At 43.6% G+C, this 23,111-nt stretch overlaps 1 protein-coding gene across 1 annotated transcript in view; it reads left to right on the top strand.

Annotated features, from left to right (window-relative positions):
* Nucleotides 1-22,112, top strand: part of camk2a (calcium/calmodulin-dependent protein kinase II alpha) — a 63,119-nt gene extending 41,007 nt beyond the window's left edge. Inside the window, exons 8-17 of the mRNA XM_079566343.1 lie at nt 1,225-1,308; nt 2,182-2,276; nt 10,289-10,411; nt 10,904-10,987; nt 11,108-11,150; nt 13,556-13,593; nt 18,529-18,577; nt 19,697-19,772; nt 21,570-21,664; nt 21,877-22,112. Coding sequence (XP_079422469.1) covers nt 1,225-1,308; nt 2,182-2,276; nt 10,289-10,411; nt 10,904-10,987; nt 11,108-11,150; nt 13,556-13,593; nt 18,529-18,577; nt 19,697-19,772; nt 21,570-21,664; nt 21,877-22,109 — 920 coding nt within the window. The 3' untranslated portion in view covers nt 22,110-22,112. The remainder of the gene's footprint in view (nt 1-1,224; nt 1,309-2,181; nt 2,277-10,288; nt 10,412-10,903; nt 10,988-11,107; nt 11,151-13,555; nt 13,594-18,528; nt 18,578-19,696; nt 19,773-21,569; nt 21,665-21,876) is intronic.
* The last annotated feature ends 999 nt before the right edge of the window (nt 22,113-23,111 follow it).

Below are 23,111 nucleotides of genomic sequence, written 5' to 3'. Positions count from 1 at the left end.
TTTACTGTTTGTTTTAGTTGTGTTCACTGTAAAGCACTTTGTGACCTCTGTCTGTGAAAAGCGCTATATAAATAAAGACTACTTACTTACTTACTTACTTAAATGTGCAAATCTTCTTGATGTGATACTCATCCCAGATTTGAACCTTTCACACATGTTTCCAGCAGTATGTGGTCCTTTGGACCGGTCACAGACTCATGTTCAGTATTGAGCCAGTTTGGGATGGCTTTTTTGCTAAAGATGACCACTGCTTTAGAGTGGAACCATGTGCCGGTCAATGAACTGCAAGAGTCCAGCTCTGCTCTGGCCTTGATGTAGAGCACCTTTCAGTTCATGTAGTAGACACATTTCAAAAAGTTAGTTGACTGAACCAGGGAAACAATTACTAAGCAAGGAATAGGCTGCACTAACTACTACATGAGAATGACCGTCTACCACTCCCTCGGTAAATTTGGGTCACAGATTAATCTATGTTAGAGCAGTTCGAGCTACACCTCAACCTCATGGGTCAACTGAGTCAAACGTTTCCGTGAGCTCAGTGACTCAACCTCAATTACTTCTCTTTGCAAGACTTGACCAATGAGATTCCGCGGCATGCTAACAAATCAACAATACCAGGATACAAGCATGTTTAATGAATGGGTTGAAAGATGGTTTATGGACCATATCTGAGTGGTTAGCTCTGTTGCCTCACAGCAAGAAGGTCCCAGGTATAATTCCTGGCCTGGGCATGCCGTTCTGTGATCAGTTATCAAGTTTCTCTCAGTTTCCCTCCCTGACCCCTCTTACGGGTTACACCAGCGTCATCGAAGGATGGGTCAAATACAGAGGACACATTTTGTTGTACAGTTGTTGTATAATGTCAAAGAAAGCCCCTATACCTTCATCTTTAAGGTGCCATGCCAAGAGTCCGACGTCTCATTAGTCCGAAAAATTACCATTGAGCTGAGGTGCCATTGGTCTAAAATCTCTCTAACCCAGTTGTGATGTGGACTAGAGCCATATTAAACCACTGGCCCTAACCTTAAGGTCAATGGACTCTTGTCTGAACCTAATTTTATTTTTCCACCCCTACTCAATGGGACATTTTCAGACTAATGAGACGTCGGACTAATGGGCCAACCCCCATCTTTAAAAGGAGAAAAAGTTTTCATAGTGTGTGATTTGTGGTTCATTTAAACAGGTTTTTGTGCACTGGTTGATTTCAATATGTTTCATGCACAGGTTTTGCAGGAACCCCTGGATACCTGTCTCCTGAGGTGCTGAGGAAAGACCCGTACGGCAAAGCGGTCGACCTCTGGGCATGTGGTACGTCACATTTGATCGTCACAGTGGTTTTTAAACTTTGAACACCCAATGTGCTACCAGCATGAGTTGCTTACATACAAAGCTTTCCTTGTACCTCAACTGGTCATCCTCGGCGAGCTGAAAGAACCACACTCAGTGGGCGGCTACTGCGGCAGTTGTACTGGCAGTCATGCATCCCTTCCTTGTTTAATGTTCACATGAAAGGCTTCCTGCAGCTTGTCATGCGTCATATCAGGAGTTTCTCTAATTGGTTGATGCTGTCTGTCAATTACGCCCACTGAGAAATCGCTGAATTCATTCTTGCTCCCAGACTACATATCTTTGAAAAGGTATTTTGGAAAAATTTAGTCTAGCTGACCAGGCAACAAGCTTAGTAAAAGCAGGAGTCTCCCCAGTAGCCATGCAGGACTCCTGTAGTCCAAGTCATGGCTCCTGAACAAGTACATTTTGATTCAGGTCAAAGAGGAGGGGTCTTTATGCTCTATATTCAAAATGCATACAGAGACGTGTGAAAGCATACATGCAATGACAGTAACTATGCTTGGAACGCAGATATCTGCAAGATTACAGCATAAATCACACGACAAAACACTAAATGCAATATAATGTCCAAACAAATGTCCAATGTCAGCCGCAGATGCCCCGGCTGTCCCCTCCTCTGAAGGCAGCAGAGGGTAACACTTTTATCTCTTAGCACCAAAGCGTCTCAGAATGACAGTTGTGCAGCAGTTTGACCAAGGAGAGATGGGTTTGGTGTCATTACCGGATGTCAACGTCACCTCTTGGCTTTAATCAAATCCTTGGAAGAGCCATGTTTGACCCAGGGAGGGCCGCTTTTGGGCACCTCTAGGTTAATGCTTATGTCTGTTCTAGGTGTGATCCTCTACATTCTGTTGGTGGGCTACCCTCCGTTTTGGGATGAAGACCAGCACAGACTGTACCAGCAGATCAAGGCTGGAGCTTATGACGTGAGTCTGATTTAATAAAGCATCTATGAAAAGCCATGTAGACCCATCCGAACAGAAGCCTCTCCTCGTGTCCAAACAGATACACTGTAACAGGAGCACTGCACAGGCTGTTACTGAGAGCACTGTTTGGGGGCCATTATGGCACTGCGGTTAGCACTCTCACCTAATAGCCAGAAGGTCTCTGGTTTGATCCAGGTGGGGCTTCCTCTGAATCCCCCAGTTTCCCTACCACTTTAAACATATCTCAGATTTTCCTTGTAAAAAGAAACAAATAGCCTTAATAAGGTAGAGTTTTAACTAGGCCAAGTACAGGCCTAGGTGTTCCCTTTGTGCCTGGGTCTCTCGGTCACAGTTCTCTCAGGACAAACTCCATAAGAACCTAGACCCATTTTCTTTAAGGGAAAATTATCCAGCATCATTTTAGATTATACATGTTATCTGATAATCAATCCACTTGACAGTTTCTTCTTCAGAAATACAAAGTTGCTGTTTTATCTGCATTTTCACAATATAAATCAAAATTACTTTTTAATAAGATGAAGAAACAAAAACATCCAGGCGTTCAAATCACTTCATCTGCTTTTGACACGTATTTGACGTTGCACAGCTTCCGTAAGGCCTGGAGATATCAGGTTAGCTTGCAATGAGTAGATTCACAATAAGTTGCTCATGGGTTTTGTTCGTATCACATGTGCTACACTAGCCTGGCTAACGCCAGGCTATTAGTCTGGGGACACCAATTCATTTTCTCGTAGAGGTGTGGTTTACGCTCGTTCATAGCCGTTTATTGGGCACTACGAATGTCTATCATGCGTCTGCACGTAGCACAGCCAATCGTATCATTGGATCCGATGACGTATGACGTACCCGCTGTAAACTTTCGAGCTAAACTATTTAGAACACAGCCTAAAGCTTGATCGAAAAATAGTGTCGCCTCTGCTTCTGTCGTGTTTGATCCGTAAATATATATATATATTTTTTCATCCTAAATAAACTACAAGCTTCCGTATATCGAATAGCGCGTCATCATCTTGCCGTCCCTCCTCGTTCTGTGATTGGTTCCCAAATCCATGCGAAAATTTCGGCCATGGTCCCCAGTAGAGTGCGGATCGGGAAGATTTTTTCTGTCCGAGCCCGGCCCTCGTCCGACAGAGCAGTGATCAAATCCGAACCGAGCCCGACAGGCATTAAGATATTTGTGTCCGAGTCAGACCGAGCCCGACACATTTAAAATCACAATATTTCCATAAACCTTTTTCTTCGGTTGTGTCTCTTTAGTTGTCACTTTTGGCTAGCCTTTTGTTGTGACTTTTGTTAGTTTTTCGTTGAGACACTCGTTCTGTTATATTATTAGTTCCTTTTCTGGTAAGATTTTCGTTGTCTTAAAGGAGCTTTGATTATTTGTGTTGTGTTTAGTTGGAGTTAGTTGTTTTGTGTTATTTCAGTGGTTAATATTAGTTTAACTTATGTTTTATTTATTTTTCGTTAGTTAGAAATATGTTTCCCCATTTTTGTTCAAGGTATCGACTTTTTGTTAAATTAAATTCCTCAATTTTATTCACACCTTCACATCTGTGTTACGTTCTTTTCCTTAAACACTAGTTTACTGAAAGAGGTCGTAACAATAATAAAACAGGAAAAAAATCCAAAACATTCAGACAAAAGGTCTGGTTGATGTAATAAGCCCAGGTCTTTTAATGAAATTCAACAAATCAACGCAATGAATTAAAAGTTAATGCAACACAAAAGCAGCTTATTGATCGCCACACACGCCTCAAAAATGTCCCAAGATAGCATAGCCTAACAAAATACAAATATACACATAAATGACAAGAGCTTATATGGTCCTCCTAGGTCTCTAAATTAAATTATAACACTTATGAATTGCTTATCCACCAGCCCAAAAGATCTCTATCGCCCTGCATTGCATGGTTTCCAGTTGAGTACATCTCGACTTCGTCCGTGCCCTCTGCCAAAGGTACATTTTCCCACTCCTCAAAGTCAACTACAGCTTGCTTGGGCGCTGGTCCTTCTTCAGAGGCAGCCTCCTCAGTGTGGAGCTCATGCAGCTCACAGAGCTGTCTCCGAACCTCCAGGCGAAGGTCGTCTCTTTCTGAGGCGGAGAACATTCGGAGCTGGCTATATTTAGGCCAAAGGAAAGTTGCGATTTTGTGGAGCACTTTGATCTCAACTTTACGCATAATCCAAGTGAGATGTCGCGTGCGGATGGTTGCTTGATAGGGGCTGTCAGTCGTTTTTATGTTGCAGTGACGTTTCAGTCGCTCGAACCACAAAAACACCAGGTTTACTGTTGGGTACAGGTCTCCTTCCAGTTCGCGCTGGGCATCATAGAATGGCTGAAGGAACTCGATAAGAAAGTCAAGCACATCTGGAGATATGTCATCGAGCCGACAGCCCTCTCCACGGGCATTCAGTTTCTCACGTAGTTCTTGATAAACCGAGCGGACCGAGTTTAAAGTCAGATAAACTGTGCTAATCTTGTGTCTGCCATTTGCATGACTGTTTTAGACAGCAAAGCTGCGATGCCCGACTTTTTCACATATTTTACCAGTGCCTTGGTAGCATGCATGGTCTCTGAAACAGTAGGAGCATCTTGGGCCAGTTGTGTGGGGTCCAGTGCGTGGCGCATCACTGTGTTGTATAGGTGGTCTTGGCAATCAAGTCTCCGATATGGTCTGAGGGCACTAATGATGTTTGACCCTTGGTCGGTCACCCAGACCACTTTATTCAGCAGACTCATATCCAGGCCATAGTCCGTTAGAAGTCTGATGATTTCTCTCCTAATATTGTCCCCTGTCTTAACCTCTTCCAGTGGGAATTGGGCTGTGGTCAATACGGTGCTTATCAATTAAAATGTTTTTGTTACATAATGGCAAGTGATGGTCATGTAGCTTAATTTGTGGTAGTCTTCTGTCCACATATCCGTTGTCATTCCGATCGAATTCCCCTCAGCCAGAATGCCATTTAACTGCTCAACCAGATGTGTGCGCTTCTCTGTTGCTAGCGCATGGCACCGTCTTGCCACAGTGGTGGGGTCAGGCAATACGTGCTGCGCTTCCATTGAACCATATGTAGCACCGACATTAATAAGCTGCTGTGCTAACTCAACGAAACCTGTTCCTTCAATTGCACGAAATGGCCTTTGTCTTTACAGCAGAACTCAACGCATTTTTTAGTCTGTTTTTCTTTAGCCTGCATAGGGATTTTTCTTGGTGTAGCAAAAGCAGTGATGCTCGACTGTAATGGCCCAGGTGACTTACATGTTCTGTCCACGTGGCGCTGCAAATGGGACTTCCCGGTTACCTTGCTGTCATATTTAATGACAATTCCGCAACTCCCACATTGAACATATCCAACAGCTTCCTCACTCTCGGCCTTTACAACTATATTGAACGTTTTCCACACAGTAGACTTTCCTCTCTCATTTTTGGTGGTTTTAAATTCTCCAGAAGCTAACTTCTTTTGGATATCTTCCATCTTAGCGCATTAACACAACTGCAGTGACTGCACTGACAACACGTGTTTCGTTGTCACAGCAGTTCACAACTTCTTAAAAGCATTACTGCGTGCGCACTGCGCAGTGCGTAAGCGGGTTTAAATGCCGCATCTTCTATTTATTTATTTAGTTTTAGGACAAATGAACGCTTGCAATGCATGAAATGAAACAGACCCATTTTATTTTAATTTTTAATTATCATGCTGACGTGTCCGAGGCCGACCCGAGCCCGAAAATAAGTTCTAAATATTTGTCCGAGTCCGACCGAGCCCGTCAGGTTCCACGGGTCCCGTCGGACGTCGGACGGGTTGCAGCACTCTAGTCCCCAGGCGTTAGCCAGGTTAGTGCTACACTGGGTTTTTGAGGGAAAAACTATACATGCGGGGACCCACAAAGGTGTGATCGCCCCCTGGAGGCCTATGTAGATTAGTATTGTTTGTTAGGCAAAAATGAGTAGATTTCAAAACAAAATACAGTAAGTCTCTATCATGTTCTATTCCGGAGTAATGGGCAAAAGAAAAAAATATAAAATATGTACAACGGGTGGTGTACGAACTCATGACCAAATTTCAACTCAATGTTACTCTGCCCCCAATGAGGCCTAGGAACTTTGTAGAGGGCTCATTTTAAAGGTCTGATTGAGCTCTTTCCATTGCAAGGTTGGCCCCCCAAAAGTCAAAATGTTGTTATCGGGCCCCCGGAGGCCGAGCTAGTTTATTTGATGAAAAGAGAAAAATCTGTAGATTCCGGAACTGAAAAGGTAAAGTCTCTATCTCTTACAGTTCTGAATTAGCAAGCTATTGTCTGCAGTGGCTGAAATGACACCCGATGTTGCTCCGCCCCCTGAAGTCTACACAGTTGGGAGAACTCTCAGGTTACAGCAAAAACACAAGTCTCTGTCACTTTGGGTTTTGATCTTATACCGTGACGTTGTCACGACCACTGGCCCACAAAAGTTAACGTGACATTGTTTTGTGCTTTCAAATGAACCACAGTAGAAAACATTTATAAAAAAATAACTAAATCAGCTTGATTATTTGATCAAGTCAATGTCATTTTCTTACTGTGTCATAGATGCCACATGGCATTTTCTGTAACGGGCCCAATGTGAAACATATGTCACAGCAATTTTTTGTTTTGTTTTACATGTTTTATTTCAATTTGTGCTGTTGAATGTGCTCAGAACAGTTGAAAGTGATCTTTGACATGTTATTTAATGATCACCATTGTTATATAGGTTGAACATACCGTCTATAAAAAGGCCTTTGTAAAATTAGCTAGTTTGCTAACAAGGCCTCATTGGACACATCACCATTTTGCAAGTGATGTTTTGGGGACATTAATTCATGTGGATTATATTGTAGCTGTGTCACTCTTTTAGCAGCTAATGAATCCAAAACACCTGCAATGGGTCCCTGAGGCTTTAAATGGTCCCAGTCTCGTTCAGTAGAATTCACCATCATGGGGAGATTGCTGACCTGACAGTTGTGCAGAAAACCATCATTGACATCCTCCATAAAGAGGGAGAGCCTCAAAGGCAAACGCAGAAGAAGTTGGATGTTCTCAAAGTGCTGGATCAAAGAACATTAATGTAAAGTTAAGTGGAAGGTAAACGTGTGGAAGAAAAAGCTGCACAAGCCGCAGGGATGAGCACAGTCTGGAGAGGACTGTCAGGAAAAGGCCATTCAAAAGTGTGGGGGACCTTCACAAGGAGTGACTGAGGCTGGAGTCAGAGCATCAGGAGCCTCCACACACAGACGGATCCTGGACATGGACTTCAAATGTCAGATTCCTCTTGTTAAGCCTGAACTACAAACAACATCAGAAGCGTCTTACGTGGGCTAAAGAACCAAAGACCACGTCTGTTGCTCAGGGGTCCAATCCAAGATGCTTGAAGTCCAGTGTGAAGTTTCCACAGTCTGTGATGATTTGAGGAGCCATGTGTTGGTCCACTCTGCTTTATTAAGTCCAGAGTCAGGGTAACCATCTACAGGAGATTTTAGAGCACTTCATGCTTCCTTCAGCAGACAAGCTTTATGGAGATGCTGACTTCATTTTCCTGCAGCACTTGGCACCTGCCCACACTGCCTAAAGTGAATCTATGGGGCATTGCCAAAAGACATGAGACGGAACAATGCAGAAGAGCTGAAGGAGCTACTGAAGCATCCTGGTCTTCCATAACACCTTCCACAACACCTCAGAAGTGCCACAGGCTGAGAGCATCCAGGCCACGCAACCGCATTATGGCAGTCATTTAAGTAAAGGGGTCTAATGTTACGTGTGTGTGTGTGTGTGTGTGTGTGTGTGTGTGTGTGTGTGTGTGCGTGTGCATGTGCGTGTGTGCGGTTTGTGGATGAAAAGAAGAAAAAAAACAAAAAACAATAAAAATAACATTAACAATCTATAATAGAAAACGCTATCTCAATGGCCGCCGCCTGGGCGCCGCCATGTTTATTTCCCATACCGACTTTGAAGCTAAGCAGGGACGGGCCTGGTTAGGACTGGGATGGGAGACCGTTTGGGAACACCAGGAAGCCTGGCGACAGTACTGAGTGTGTGCGTGGTTGGTGCTGGGGGCTGATCCGCCGTAACAACGCGAGTGCACGCGATCTGACTGCCGTGCGTGTGCGCGCATCCAAACAGGGCGATGTGTGTGTGTGTGTGTGTGTGTGTGTGTGTGCGCGCGCGTTTGGGTGTGCGTGTGTGCGTCCGTGCGTGCATGTGTGCGCGCGTGCATCCTAACAGGGCGGTGTGTGCGCGTGCGTGCGTGTGCGCGTGTGTATGTGTGCGCGCGCGCATCCAAACAGGGCGATGTGTGCCATCGTCACTCACCCTACCCTGCAGCTGCAGACGCTCCGCACAGGTACAGTTACCTCCTCCAAAACACATCTGCGTGTCTTTGTTTAAGTCTCTCCTGCAGTGACCGAGGCTGTGGTTCATTATAGATCCAGTGCTGCGTCATGTCAGAGGCGCAGACAAATGCGTAAGATCCAATCCTGGCCGTATTCCGTCTCCAAAGCTTTGTCTCCGAAAAAAAGGACACGCAAAACATTGCCCAAAACACGAGCCTCTAATCAAACGCGCTGCTCCGACTGACTTATCCTCCGTGTGAGTAAAAGCGAAAATGAAACTACCACTTAACGAGCGCATGGCCTGCACTGCGTAGTTTTTTTCTTTTTTTTTACTTTGCTGCTGCACCATTTGTTTTCTATTTTGCTTTCACGTATTGTGAGCCCAGAGGTACATTTTATTCTAAAGCAGCTTGGAAAGCATTGCCAATTTTATTGTAAGGTTATAAATACTGTCAAACAACGATCATTAGGCTATTTCATTTCAAAACCTACTTATTATTTTTTTGATTGTACACTACCGTGATGCACCAAACCACGGGTCCTGCACCGTGAACTAAACCGTTAGAGCTGAACCCCTAATATTTATCCATAATTATTCCACTGTCTCTTGAATTCTATTCCCTGAGTTTAGTGAACATATTGTCGTTGTAGTTTATAAGACAGGAGTACGGGTGCATCAAACACTCCAACTGCAGTTTGTTTGAAATTATTTTTAGCATTCATTATTTTACACATTTAGTGGCCATAGTTTTTGGAATGGGTTGGGAACCACTGGTCTACAGCTGATCTGTGTGACGGGTTGGACATTTCTTTGTAATTACTCATAATCTCAGAATATCAAATGTGGAGACTAGCGAGGCCCGGCCGAAGGCCGGGTCTCAGCTAGTAATATAATAATAACAATGATAGTAATACCAAATCAGATAAATATATTAATTAATTATTATAATAACAACTATAACAATGATTATTATTATTATAACTATCACTACCGCACAAAAAAGGAAATGATAATAATAACAATAATAGCAACAGCAGATGAATAAATGAATAAATGACATGTTCAGTTGATTATGGCGTTGGCAGTCTAGTGTCGATGCCGATACCGGCCGATAACAGATTGTTTAGTTGTATGTTTGTATATGAATATTAGTGTCCTAATTAGTGCATTAAAATCAACAAGGTCAGGCGGGGCTAGTGTCACAGGGACTGCCCCTCTAACAGCCAGCCCGACCTTTGCTGACCCTAGTCTGGTTGTGCATCGGAATATTAGTGTCTTAATCAGTGCATTACAATCAGCAGAATCAGGCAGGACTAGTGTCAAAGACAGTGAACTATTCTAATTTTCACACTTTCACCAGTATTTATTGGTCATACTGGTTACTGAAAATGCCATTACAGATATAATATATTTACAAGTTGTCCTGTAGCCTATAGAGTGGGGACGTCCAGTTATCTTTACTGAACATTCTGCCCTTTCTTCAAAACTCTTTCCTGACAAGGACAGCACTGCTCGTATTTACTGGTACCTCTCTAGTTTTTGATATTCCACTGTAGTTGTTCCCCTTGAGTGGTTTACAGTGACTTTACTGCTAAATGCTGTTGTTTCCGGTAGTTTTATGCATTAAACTCTTGTTTTGTAGTTCCCGTCTCCGGAGTGGGACACGGTGACTCCAGAAGCTAAAGATCTGATCAATAAGATGCTGACCATAAATCCTTCCAAACGTATTACAGCAGCCGAGGCTCTGAAGCATCCCTGGATCTCTGTGAGTCACCCTTCTAACCTTTGACCCCTTACCTCTGACTCCTTTGACACACGCTCATCTGGTCCTCAGGACTGTTGTAAATTTGGAATTGTTGTTGCAGAAAGGTTTGTGCACGTGTAAGTGTATTGAAATGAATAATAAGCATTTTAATACACGTACCCAGGCACGTGCACGTGTCCGTACCCAGGCACGTGCACGTGTCCGTACCCAGGCACGTGCACGTGTCCGTACCCAGGCACGTGCACGTGTCCGTACCCAGGCACGTGCACGTGTCCGTACCCACTGAAGTACTGAAGTTAAAGCTCATTACAAAGGACTAAAAGAGTTGATATAAATGACAGCTGAGCAAGAACATCCAACACTCCGTTTGAAATTGAAGATTTATCCAAAACTTTGTAAATCAAACAGTTATTTAAACACTTTGACACATTTTCAAAGTGATTTCTTTCTGGATGTTTGAAATGTTTGAACTGTGTTTGTGTGTGGTTCCAGCACCGGTCGACGGTCGCGTCCTGCATGCACCGGCAGGAGACTGTGGAGTGTTTGAAGAAGTTCAATGCTCGAAGGAAACTCAAGGTTTGTTCTGGGTCTTTCTTTCTGGTCAAACATTTTGATTGTTAAATGTATCTATCGTTGTTGCTCCGGGCTGTCATTTTCTCAGTAATAACACCCCCATTATGGTTTTCTTCTCCTCAGGGAGCCATCCTGACCACCATGTTAGCCACAAGGAACTTCTCCGGTGAGTGGGTTGAATGTCTCATTCTACCACTTTGTGCTTTTGTTTCATTGATTCATGTGTTGATGTTCTTGGATCATCAGCAGAGTGGTGCCTGGTCCAGGCAGAGGCTCTAAATCATGTTATTGTTGTAAAATCATGAAGTAAGGACTACAGGTGCATTAAACACACTCTCACTTTATTTGAATGAAAGAAAGTAGATAAAAAACACTTATGAGCCATTATTTTGATGTTTTGATACATTTGTGGGGGCCACAGTTTTGGACTGGGGGGGGGCACGGCCCAACTACAGCACGCTCAGTGGGGCTTCAAGGAAAAAAAGGTTGGGAACCACTGCTCTTGAGCTGTAAGCTCCAGTCAAGAACGTTTTTAGATTTGGGTAAAGCCGAACTGGAGAAAATGTGCTCAGTTATGGCGGGGTTTAAGAGGTTAACACCATATTATGTAACAAGCACCCCTTAATAACAATATTATAATATATTATAAAGTGTGACCAAAACCTGGGTGTAGGTTCATCCAGGAACTGCAGACATTCTGATTGGTCCATTGTAGTTATACAGCGTTCTGATTGGTCCATTGTAGTTAAAGAGGGGGTATTCTGCTTTTGTCAGTCCCATAGCACCAGTCTATATCTCACTACAATGATGACAAACCTTCTGTTGGTCTGTAAATGCAGTAAATTAGAATAACTGCCTTGTATAAAATGTCTCTCTCAAAATGGCTGTAGTGAATGTCTTGAAATAGGCCTCTGTCTCTTTAAGAACCTCTGAGCCTTTAGACACGCCCCCTCCACACGCTGTCTGTGGCATCAGTGGGGAGGGGGTTCTGCTGAGGAGCAGTGGTTGGTTACTCGGCTGGTGACCAAAGCTCAGAGGCGTCTCCAGGAGGTGGGGGCGTTCCTAGGAGGACTCAGGCAAACCTATCAGAGTTTTTACAGATGACTCAAAAATACGTGAATGTGCCAAAGCAACACTTCAGGCATGTTTTTAATGAGGGAATTACATAATAACATGATGTAAAGCTTGAAAAAGTCGATTTTGCATAATACCCCCCCTTTAAGACACATTCTGATTGGTACATTGTAGTTACGCTGCGTTCTGATTGGTCCATTGTACTTATACAGCGTTCTGATTGGTCCATTGTACTTATACAGCGTTCTGATTGGTCCATTGTACTTATACAGTGTTCTGATTGGTCCATTGCAGATTCCCTGGCACTGTGTTGATGTCACGTGTATAAATAGTCGCACCACAGGGACAGGTTTCACTGGAACATTTAACGGACTGATGTTTTTTTGGGATTAGACTTCCAGAAAATATGATAAAAACGTGCCAACAAGTTGCCATCGGTTTTGTAGGCCTTAGCTTTCAAATGAGGCATTAAACTGTTGCTCTCCAGTCGAGAAGCTTTTAGATTTGGGTAAAGCCAAAGGGGAGAAAATACAGTTGGTTTGCGGCTCAGTCCAATGGTTGGAGCTGTTTGAACCCAGTGCCGTCACGTGTGGAGATAGAAAATGACTGAAGCTGCTGTCGGTTTATCTTTAGGTCTGACAGACAAATGTGAGGCCTGAGAGTCTCAAGTGGAGCCTGATTTAGACCACACTGATTCACAGAACCAGACTTGGACTAAACGTGGACGACCGGATTAGAGGGGGCTGATTATAGAAGGGCTAAAGAAGGTCTAGAGAGAGACTTTGGGGCCAGGATCCAAACTTAGACCGGCCCAGGGACCGATTTGCACTGAGGTTTAGGTCCGGACTCTGGTCAGCGCTGATCTACAAAGACACTTGATCTGCTGCTGTTGTCACTATGCGCTCCGGGAAGGGCAAAGACTGGGGTTAAACCAGGACTCACTAAAGCCAGACTATAAGTGGTCCTGCCCTGGACTAAACCAGCTCTCCCCGTGTTTGTTCTTCTGTGGGTCACGCTGCTGGAGTGGATTACACTTTTTTTTTTACCATTTTGAACGCTGAGTAACTCATGTAACCTGAGACTGAGACGAAACGACTCCACCAACAAACTTCACACGGTTATTTTTGCTTTTGGGCGTCGGACGTCGCAGTCATCAGACGTTTGAGGAACGAGTGCGTTTGATCCATTGTGGAACCAAATGTCCGTTTTTTGTGCATTTCATAACGTCTGTGGGACGCTGTCTAACTGATGTCATGAGGGTCCTGTTTTAGTTCAGTTTTTGTCCATCAGTTTTCCATATTGTGTCCCTATTTTATGCATATTTTTGCCCATATTTTGTCCATTTTATTTCATATTTTGGGCCTATTTTTCACATTTTGGCCTGCATTAACCCCATATTTTGCTCATACTCTGTGATGATGGCCTGGCTCCTGTTTTCGGCCTTCTTCCCCTTCTTCCTGACCCTGGTGTTTCTTGCTCTGCTCGTGCTGCGTTCAGGAGGAAAGAGTGGAGGAAAGAAAAACGACGGCGTCAAGGTAAACTGCCTGTGATAAAGTTTCTTATTTAATGTGATTTACATTTGGCTCACGGGGGATTTCTTTTTTATAAATCACTGTTTAATTCTCGGGTTGGTTGGTTTTCTCTTTGCTCTTTGGATCCATTGGAAGACTTTATCTATAAGGCGCCATATTTGTGCACTTAAGAAATCGTACCACCTGTGTTTAAAGTCTAAGAGCCTAAAGTCCTCTCTGAGCTGCATGGAATCTGCTTCAGGATGAACTGCAGCTCAAAGAACTGGTGTCTTGTGCTCGATTTAAATGTATGTTAAAGAACATTGCTAAACCAAAATCATTCTGTCAGTGTTTTAATACTGACGATGCTACAGTGCCTCTCGTAAGTATTTATACACCTTGAACTTTTGCAGACAAGATTTTATTTTGATTTTTTTTACTGAACGTTCACACACAAGTAACAGGCAACTGTTAAGTGAAAGCAAAATGATACATGATTCTGTTATTTTTCCAAAAATAGAAAAGTGAAAAGTGGGGCTTGCATAAGTATTCATACAGCATTTTCTGAGTGCATTAAATTGCCTTTAAAACATTCCTAATGACTCCAGAATGTTCACACCTTGGCCTAACGGTTAAATAGAGGCCACCTGTGTGTAATCTACTCTCAGCATAATTTCAGCTGTTCTTTTAGGCCCTCAGAGCTGTGGTCGGAGTGTATTGGTCACTAAACAACATCATGAAGGCCAAGGAGCACCAGAGAGGTCAGGGATAAAGCTGTGGAGAAGTTTAAAGCAGCGTTAAGTTATACAAAGATTTCCCAAGATTTAAACATCTCCCGGAGCAACTGTTCAATCCATCATTCAGAAATGGAAAGAGTAAAGCACCACTGCCAACTTACCAAGACACGGCTGTTCACGTAAACTGACAAACTGAACAAGGAGACACTGGTAAGAAATACAACCAAGTGCCCCAAGATAACTCTGGAGGAGCTGTGAAGTCCTGCCGCTGAGCTGGGGGAATCTGTACATGGGACAACTATAAGTCGTATCTACACAAATCTGGCCTTCATGGACGAGTGGAAGAAGAAAGCCATTATTGAAAGGAGGCCATAAGAAATCCCGTTTGAAGTTTGCTAGAAGTCATATGGAGGACACAGCTCCATGTGGAAGAAGGAGCTTTGGTCAGATGAGACAAAAATTGAACTTTTTGGCCCAAATGCAAAACATTATGTATGGAGCAAACCTAACACTGCTCATCGTCCTGAGTGCACCATCCCCAGTGTCAAATATGGGGGGGGGGAGCATCATGATGTGGGGCTGCTTTTCCTCAGCGGGGACTGGGGAGACTGTAAGAATAGTTGTGAAGATGGATGGAGCCAAATACAGAGACAGTTTGGAGGAAAACCTGCTGGAGTCACAAGAGAACTGAGGCTGGGGCGGAGATTCACCTTCAGCAGGACAATGACCCGAAACACAAAGATAAATCTACAATGGAATGGTTCAATAAAAACATATTAATGTGTTAGAATGGCCCAGTCAAAGTCCTGACCTAAATCCTATTGAAAAATCTGTGGAATAATCTGAAAACTGCTGTTCACAAACGCTCTCCTTCTAATGTGACCGAGCTTGAGTTGTTTTGTAAAGAGGAATGGGCTAAAATGTCAGTCTCTACATGTGCAAATCTTGTAGAGTCAGATCCCAAAAGACTTGCTGCTGTTATTGCAGTAAAAGGGGGTTCCACAAAGTATTCATGCATGCTGTATGAATACTTATGCAAGCCCCACTTTTCACTTTAATAAAATAACAGAATCATGTATAATTTTGCTTTCACTTCACAGTTGTCTGTTACTTGTGTGTGAATGTTCAGTAAAAAAAATCAAAATAAAATCTTTGTGTTTAGGGTTGTAAACATGACAAAATGTGCAAAGGTTCAAGGTGTATGAATACTTTCGAGAGGCACTGTATAATGTGTGTTGATATGAATATGTAATTGTATATTTCTGTGTTGCTGCCTTTGGCTTAGAGCATTATTGTAAAAAAACATCTTTGACCTCAATTAGATTTTTTCAATGAATTAAAAAATATCGTCATCAATAAAAAAAATGATTGAAAATACTTTAAACAATACTAAAAATATGATTAATTTGACATTTGCTAAATAACTCACGAAAAAAAAAAACTTAACTCAAAGCTCTGCTCCCTTGTCCCGGTCTCTGTCCCGGTCTCTGTCCCGGCTTCTGTTCCGACGCTTTTGGAAAAAGAGACGATCATTATTTATCCCAATTTCCAATACTTGTCCAAATTAATGATTAACATGACAAAACCATCATGTTGAGAAATGACTCAAATGTGAGTATAAGCATTTGCAAAGTAAAAGGGCTGCCAAAAACAACACTACTTACTTACTATTACTTAGGGATGTCACAATTACCCATTTTTCAAGATTATTGTGAGAGAAAGTTTATCAACCTAATGACAGGAAGCAACTGTTAGTTTTACTTTTTGTATTTTAAACACTTTGTAAATACATGAAATTAAAAAAAGCCTTAGACTTTTTTGCATTTATATTTTCCCCTTTTCTATATCAGAGTCATTTATTTGTAGTATCATCCATTGCTTTGACATGTATTATCATGTTACATTTACTTTGGTCTATCTAGTTTCCTTTATTGCACCCCCCTCCCTTCACCCAGTGGTACGGCCCGCATAGCTGTTCCTGTCTGTCAATCAGAGCACACGCTGTTCTCCGCAATAACACGGACTGAACACGTGTGGGTTAAGTGTGTTCACAGAGAGCACATGTGGACAGTCGTTTGTTTAGTCAGTGTGTGAGAGGAGCTACAGTTCTGTGAATGTGCAGGGTCTGAAGAGGATCACATTCAGACTCAATAGAAAAAGCTTTGATAACAGTGGCGGCTGGTGATGTGAAAACCAGGGGGGGCTGGTGCATCTACCTACCTTCAATTATATTTTAGAAGATACTTATAAACATTGTTTTTAACTTTAAAAAGAAAGTTGTCTTTGGGGAATTTAATATTATTATTTTATGTAGAATATATTCAAAACTTATTGTTTAGTTTTATTCAACTAAAGCATTTATGCTTTTGGAAAATCAAAGTGTAAAGATCGTCACTGTACATATTTGTGTTTTGTACCAACAGAACCAGAACAAAGGCAGGAGGTGTTTCCTTTGATTTCATGTACAGTTTTAGTCCCAGACCTGCTGTGGTTTCATTATGAGCCTCAGAGCCACAGGTTTAAACCCGTATAAACCGTCAGACAAATGATCCGCTCAGAAAAAATGTGCATCTTAGGTTTAGACAAGAGTCCTCCTCCTGTAGCACCCGGAGCTCCTCCTTTAGCACCCGGAGCTCCTCCTGTAGCACCCGGGGCTCCTCCTGTAGCACCCGGAGCTCCTCCTGTTGCACCCGGAGCTCCTCCTGTAGCACCTGGAGCTCCTCCTGTAGCACCTGGAGCTCCTCCTGTAGCACCCGGGGCTCCTCCTGTAGCACCCGGAGCTCCTCCTGTAGCACCCGGAGCTCCTCCTGTTGCACCCGGAGCTCCTCCTGTAGCACCCGGAGCTCCTCCTGTAGCACCTGGAGCTCCTCCTCCTATAGCACCTGGAGCTCCTCCTGTAGCACCCGGAGCTCCTCCTGTAGCACCTGGAGCTCCACCTCTGTTTCCCTCATCTTCTGTCTACGGTTTTCCCAAAGTGTGAGATAAATAAGCAGTAGCTAAAGCAGACGAGCTAGTTAGCATCGTCATGCTACCTCCAGCACAGTCCGTTTAGACGTGACTTCTGACTGAGGAAAGTCTGAAGTCCATTAGTCCGAGAGCTCAGAGCTGCTCCTCGCGTTTGTTTACAGGAGACGCTTCCTCGTCTTTCACCTGTTAAAGGGGGGGTATTATGCAAAATCGACTTTTTCAAGCTTTCCATCATGTTATTCTGTCACTCCCTCATTAAAAACATGGCTGAAGTGTTGCCTTGGCACATTCACGTATTTCTGAGTCATCTGTAAAAACTCTGATGGCGGCCATTTTAGGGATAGGTTTGCCTGAGTCCTCCTAGGAACGCCCCCACCTCCTGGAGACGCCTCCGAGCTTTGGTCACCAGCCGAGTAACCAACCACTGCTCCTCAGCAGAACCCCCTCCCCACTGATGCCACAGACAGCGTGTGGAGGGGGCGTGTCTAAAGGCTCAGAGGTTCTTAAAGAGACAGAGGCCTATTTCAAGACATTCACTACAGCCATTTTGAGAGAGACATTTTATACAAGGCAGTTATTCTAATTTACTGCATTTACAGACCAACAGAAGGTTTGTCATCATTGTAGTGTGATATAGACTGGTGCTATGGGACTGAAAAAAGGATAATACCCCCTCTTTAAATCTCCGATGGCGCTGAGGCCACGCGCCCATCGGAGATTTATTATTGATTTATCATTAATTCAACCCTGATTGGTTGAATTAATGATACGCAGTGATGTTTTTATACCATAGTAGAGCGTCATTGGTTAGATCGCGTGGGCGCTGTTCCTCCCACCCAAAGCACAAAACTACACATTTATGATGCTGTTACAGCACAAGATGACCCAGACAAAATGACACGCCCCACCGCCCATAATGGACCAGCCGCCACTGTTTGTTCAGTTTATTTTAGATCTTGTCCCGGGCCCCACCAAGTCTGTCAACTGCCCTGATTATTATTGTCTTATTTTTAAAAAAAGTCGGAACATGTACAAAACTGTGCACAGACAATTCTAGAATGGGATCCTCCTTCTGTGAACTGACAAATTCTAAGCGTGATATTGCACATCTCCCTGGAGGTGTGTGAGGACCAGGGAGGGCTCGTTTGAAAGCTTGAAATCGCTTGTTCCCGGCACTAAAGACTGCAGTGCTCCCACTTTTGAAAGATGTGTCAGTTTTATATCATTCATAATGATCCTGAATGTGTTATTGCAGGAGTCGTCTGAGAGCACCAACACCACCATTGAGGACGAGGACACGAGAGGTACTGCACTCTCCGCTCAAACAGCCCTCTGTGATTAAAAACAACTCACAAGCCCCGCCTCCTGCTGCAAAATCACACCACAGGGTTTCAGACCACATTACTTCATTCAGTACAAGGGAAAATTCTTTTGCAAATATCTGTGTGAGAAAGTCAGTTGTTAAGGTCAGTGTGGTCTCCCTGTCCCTCAGAGGCTGAAGCTCGATGGGATTTTCCATCGATGCTTATTAGAAATCCAGTAGTGATGTAACATTCACTAACCAATGGAGTCTCTTCACTGTGAACGATGGGTGCCAAGTCCCTGTAGAAAGCTGTTCACTTTTTTGTATTCCTCTTCGGGGGAGGCGTCACTTTAACTGTGAATGCTTATTTTGTGAAACCAAAGTCACTGGTGGAGTGGCGGAGAGAGGAGTGTAGGATTGTAGGCCTGTTCGCTCGGCTCTGGGCCGCCTCCGAACGGCAGCGACATCACCGCCCACTGCCTCCTCCTCAGTCCGCCCCCATCATCTCCGCCGCTGCTGCCATAAGTCCCATCAGTATAACACAGCCTCTGATTGGCCGACTCTGAATTGTTCGGAGGCTCGGCATCAAAGCAAAGGACGTGTTGTAACGCCCACCAGCTGAATGCTGATTGGCTGCGTCCGCAAAAAGGTTGTTGACACAACAGCTCAGAGTTAGCCCTAATGTGGGCCTTTGTTTAGTGCTAGTTAACTCTAAATATTAGGCCTAATTCAATTGTTGAATTTTAACATTTTCATTTAAACCAGTCAATAGTCTATATTAAACCATTATGCACAAAAGGCTGTGTGTAAAAATGTAGTGTTCAATGTTAGTGCAGGTTTATTAACTTACCCTGTTTGCAAGACCACCATCCTATCGGCCTTTATTGTTATATAACTGTGATTTTGAGGTGTGAAAAATGATTTTGTTGATGTGATGTGATACAGTGAGATTTCACCAATAATTGATTAATTTTTTCGTAATTTCTCTGAATTATTTATTTCTTACAACTGGCCCCTGCCCCATCATAACCACCAATGTGCTTTTTATCTGCAGCTGTAAACAGAGCATCAGACTGTGATGTGTCATTCATGAATACTGTTTTTTAAATTCATTTTCTAGCTCGTAAACAGGACATCATCCGAGTCACGGAGCAGCTCATTGAGGCCATCAGCAACGGAGACTTCGAAAGCTACACGTCAGTTCAATTTCAAACTGTTCTGAAATCATATTATGTATGATGGTACATTCAGACCAAACGTGCCTGAAGTGTTTAGTATGTAAAGTCTATGGTGGACTTTTGCATTCCACTGTACTCATTCTTGTGATTTTATTATAGAGCAGACCACATTTTATGACCAATTTAGGCAGAAATATACTCCAAGAAATTCCAAAGGGTTCACATACTTTTTCCTCCCACTGGAGTTTCTGAAAAAAGAATGAGTATTGTGTCATATTGTCAATACCAATGTAGCCTACTATAGGTATAGATATTAAAGCACTCATATAGCGCTCTAATATGAGCGAGTGGATCTAAAAACACTCGCCTCTTTCTAATGAAAGAAGTCCAACGTGAGAAAGACACAAACACAGCTCCAAATCCAGACATAAAGTTGTGTGGAGGTCACGATGGCAGGGGTCATACGGACGGAACCCACTCATCTGAACAATAACTCAGACGGAAAGTAAACCTTATTGTGTTAGGATGCCCTTTCAGCACTTTAATGCGGCTTCAGGAGTAAAATAAGAGAATTATTCACTCACTGCTGAAACAGGGCCAGAACGTGGCTTAAATCCTTCAAAAGACAGCGTAGGCCAATTCACTACTGACCCATAATGCCTCACTCTGAGAGACCTTTTCCACCAGAGCTTTTTCAGAGCTGGTGCTGGGTGGGTTCCATACTGACTTCTTTGGTACTGAGTTTTCCACCAAAATGAGAGCTGGCCTATTGCCCTAGCTACGCTTTGGGAAGTCAACTGTGAATAGTAACAACCTATTATAGCCACTTCTGGTTATAAAATATACAAAAAAGGTTTATGCTCCTGTCACAGCAGCCGTTAACGTTTCGGTTTCTTCTTTCTAACTGCTCCTTCTTGTTTTAGCTGTAGCTAAAGAGCATAAAGCTAAACAAGTTAGTTTCCTCCACAAATAATGTTTTAAACGAACTAATTAATGTGTGCTGGTTTGCTGGAAAAGAAAGCCACGCCCCCAGCCGCTGACATCACTGGTGCTCGTTTCTTGGTCCAGCGGTTTCTTGGTTCCCAACCGGCACCAGTTTTTGGAATCAAGAGCCAGCATTTTTTCAGTGGAAAACGAAAGAACCAGTTCTGAAGCTGGAACCGGCCTGGAACAAGCACCCGCTCGGTAGAAAAGCTCTATGTTCTCTCCGAGAACAGCGCCTCTTAACCCAGCCACTCTCCCAGGGACTCTTCCCTTGCGAGTCAATCTGGCGCGCACGTTTAAAGTACGATTTAAGCTAATTTATTAGCTCTTGAGTTTGTAACACCCAGTTATAAAAGTACATTGACCCGTAGGCCACCGCTCTCTTGGAAAATGTGACGAAGCACAAAGTATCTAGTAACTATACAGTGCTATGATGACACTTCGACAATGCAAAGCCAGAAAAGATCAAAGCTTTTTCTAGATAGAAATATGAAATTGTTTTTTTAATATTTAGGCCTGTCTCAAAAACACTGTTATGCCAGTCACTTACTTTGGAGAAAACGTAGGAAAATGGGCTAAATGCCTTTTTGGCCGATGTACTTTATATTAACCGTACATTTAATTTTTTTAATAAATTTGCAAATCTTTTTTCATGTTGTTATTATGGGGTATTGTGTGTAGATTGATGAGACATAACATAATGTGGTAAAAGTGTAGGGGTGTCAATACTTACCAGATGCACTGTACCAGAAGTTGTATGTGTGAAAGATAGAGTCATAGATGTTGTATCTATAATGTGTAATACTAATCCACTGTATTCTTCTGTTTCAGTAAAATGTGTGACCCTGCGGTAACTGCCTTTGAACCCGAAGCTCTGGGGAATCTGGTCGAAGGACTCGACTTCCACCGATTTTACTTTGAAAACTGTGAGTCTGACTCCTGAATCCTGGTCCAGTCCTGGTTTAGTCCTGGTTTAATACTGGTCCAGTAGTGGTTCAGTCCTGGTTCAGTCCTGGTCCAGTCCTGGTTCAGTCCTGGTCCAGTCCTGGTCCAGTCCTGGTTCAGTCCTGGTCCAGTCCTGGTCCAGTCCTGGTTCAGTCCTGGTTCAGTCCTGGTTCAGTACTCTTTCTGTTCTCAGTGTGGTCCAAAAACTCAAAGCCGGTTCACACGACGATCCTGAACCCTCACATCCATCTTGTTGGGGATGAGGCAGCGTGCATCGCTTACATCAGAGTCACACAGTTCATCGACGCCAATGGCTCGCCACGAACCGTCCAATCAGAGGAGAGTAGGGTGTGGCACCGTCGTGATGGCAAATGGCAGATCGTTCATTTCCACCGGTCTGGGTCTGCCAGCACACTCTGCAAGTGAGCACCTAACACACTCTGCAAGTGAGCACCTAACACACTCTGCAAGTGAGTTCCTAACACACTCTGCAAGTGAGCACCTAACACACTCTGCAAGTGAGCACCTAACACACTCTGCAAGTGAGTTCCTAACACACTCTGCAAGTGAGCACCTAACACACTCTGCAAGTGAGCACCTAACACACTCTGCAAGTGAGCACCCAACACACTCTGCAAGTGAGCACCTAACACACTCTGCAAGTGAGTTCCTAACCAAGTGAGAAACCAACACACTCTGCAAGTGAGCACCCAACACACTCTGCAATTGAGCACCTAACACACTCTGCAATTGAGCACCTAACACACTCTGCAATTAAGCACTCAACACACTCTGCAATTGAGCACCCAACACACTCTGCAATTAAGCACTCAACACACTCTGCAATTGAGCACCCAACACACTCTGCAATTGAGCACCCAACACACTCTGCAATTGAGCACCTAACACACTCTGCAAGTGAGCACCCAACACACTCTGCAATTGAGCGCCCAACACACTCTGCAATTGAGCACCCAACACACTCTGCAATTGAGCACCCAACACACTCTGCAATTGAGCACCCAACACACTCTGCAATTGAGCACCTAACACACTCTGCAAGTGAGCACCTAACACACTCTGCAAGTGAGCACCCAACACACTCTGCAATTGAGCACCTAACACACTCTGCAATTGAGCACCCAACACACTCTGCAATTGAGCACCCAACACACTCTGCAATTGAGCACCCAACACACTCTGCAATTGAGCACCCAACACACTCTGCAAGTGAGCACCCAACACACTCTGCAAGTGAGCACCCAACACACTCTGCAAGTGAGCACCCAACACACTCTGCAATTAAGCACTCAACACACTCTGCAAGTGAGCACCCAACACACTCTGCAATTAAGCACCTAACACACTCTGCAAGTGAGCACCCAACACACTCTGCAATTGAGCACCCAACACACTCTGCAATTAAGC

The sequence above is a fragment of the Gobius niger genome, assembly GCF_951799975.1.
Source record: "Gobius niger genome assembly, chromosome: 11".
Taxonomy (NCBI): Eukaryota; Metazoa; Chordata; class Actinopteri; order Gobiiformes; family Gobiidae; genus Gobius; species Gobius niger.
The sequence above is the reverse complement of the archived record's forward strand: the minus strand, read 5'-3'. Positions and strand labels throughout refer to the sequence as shown.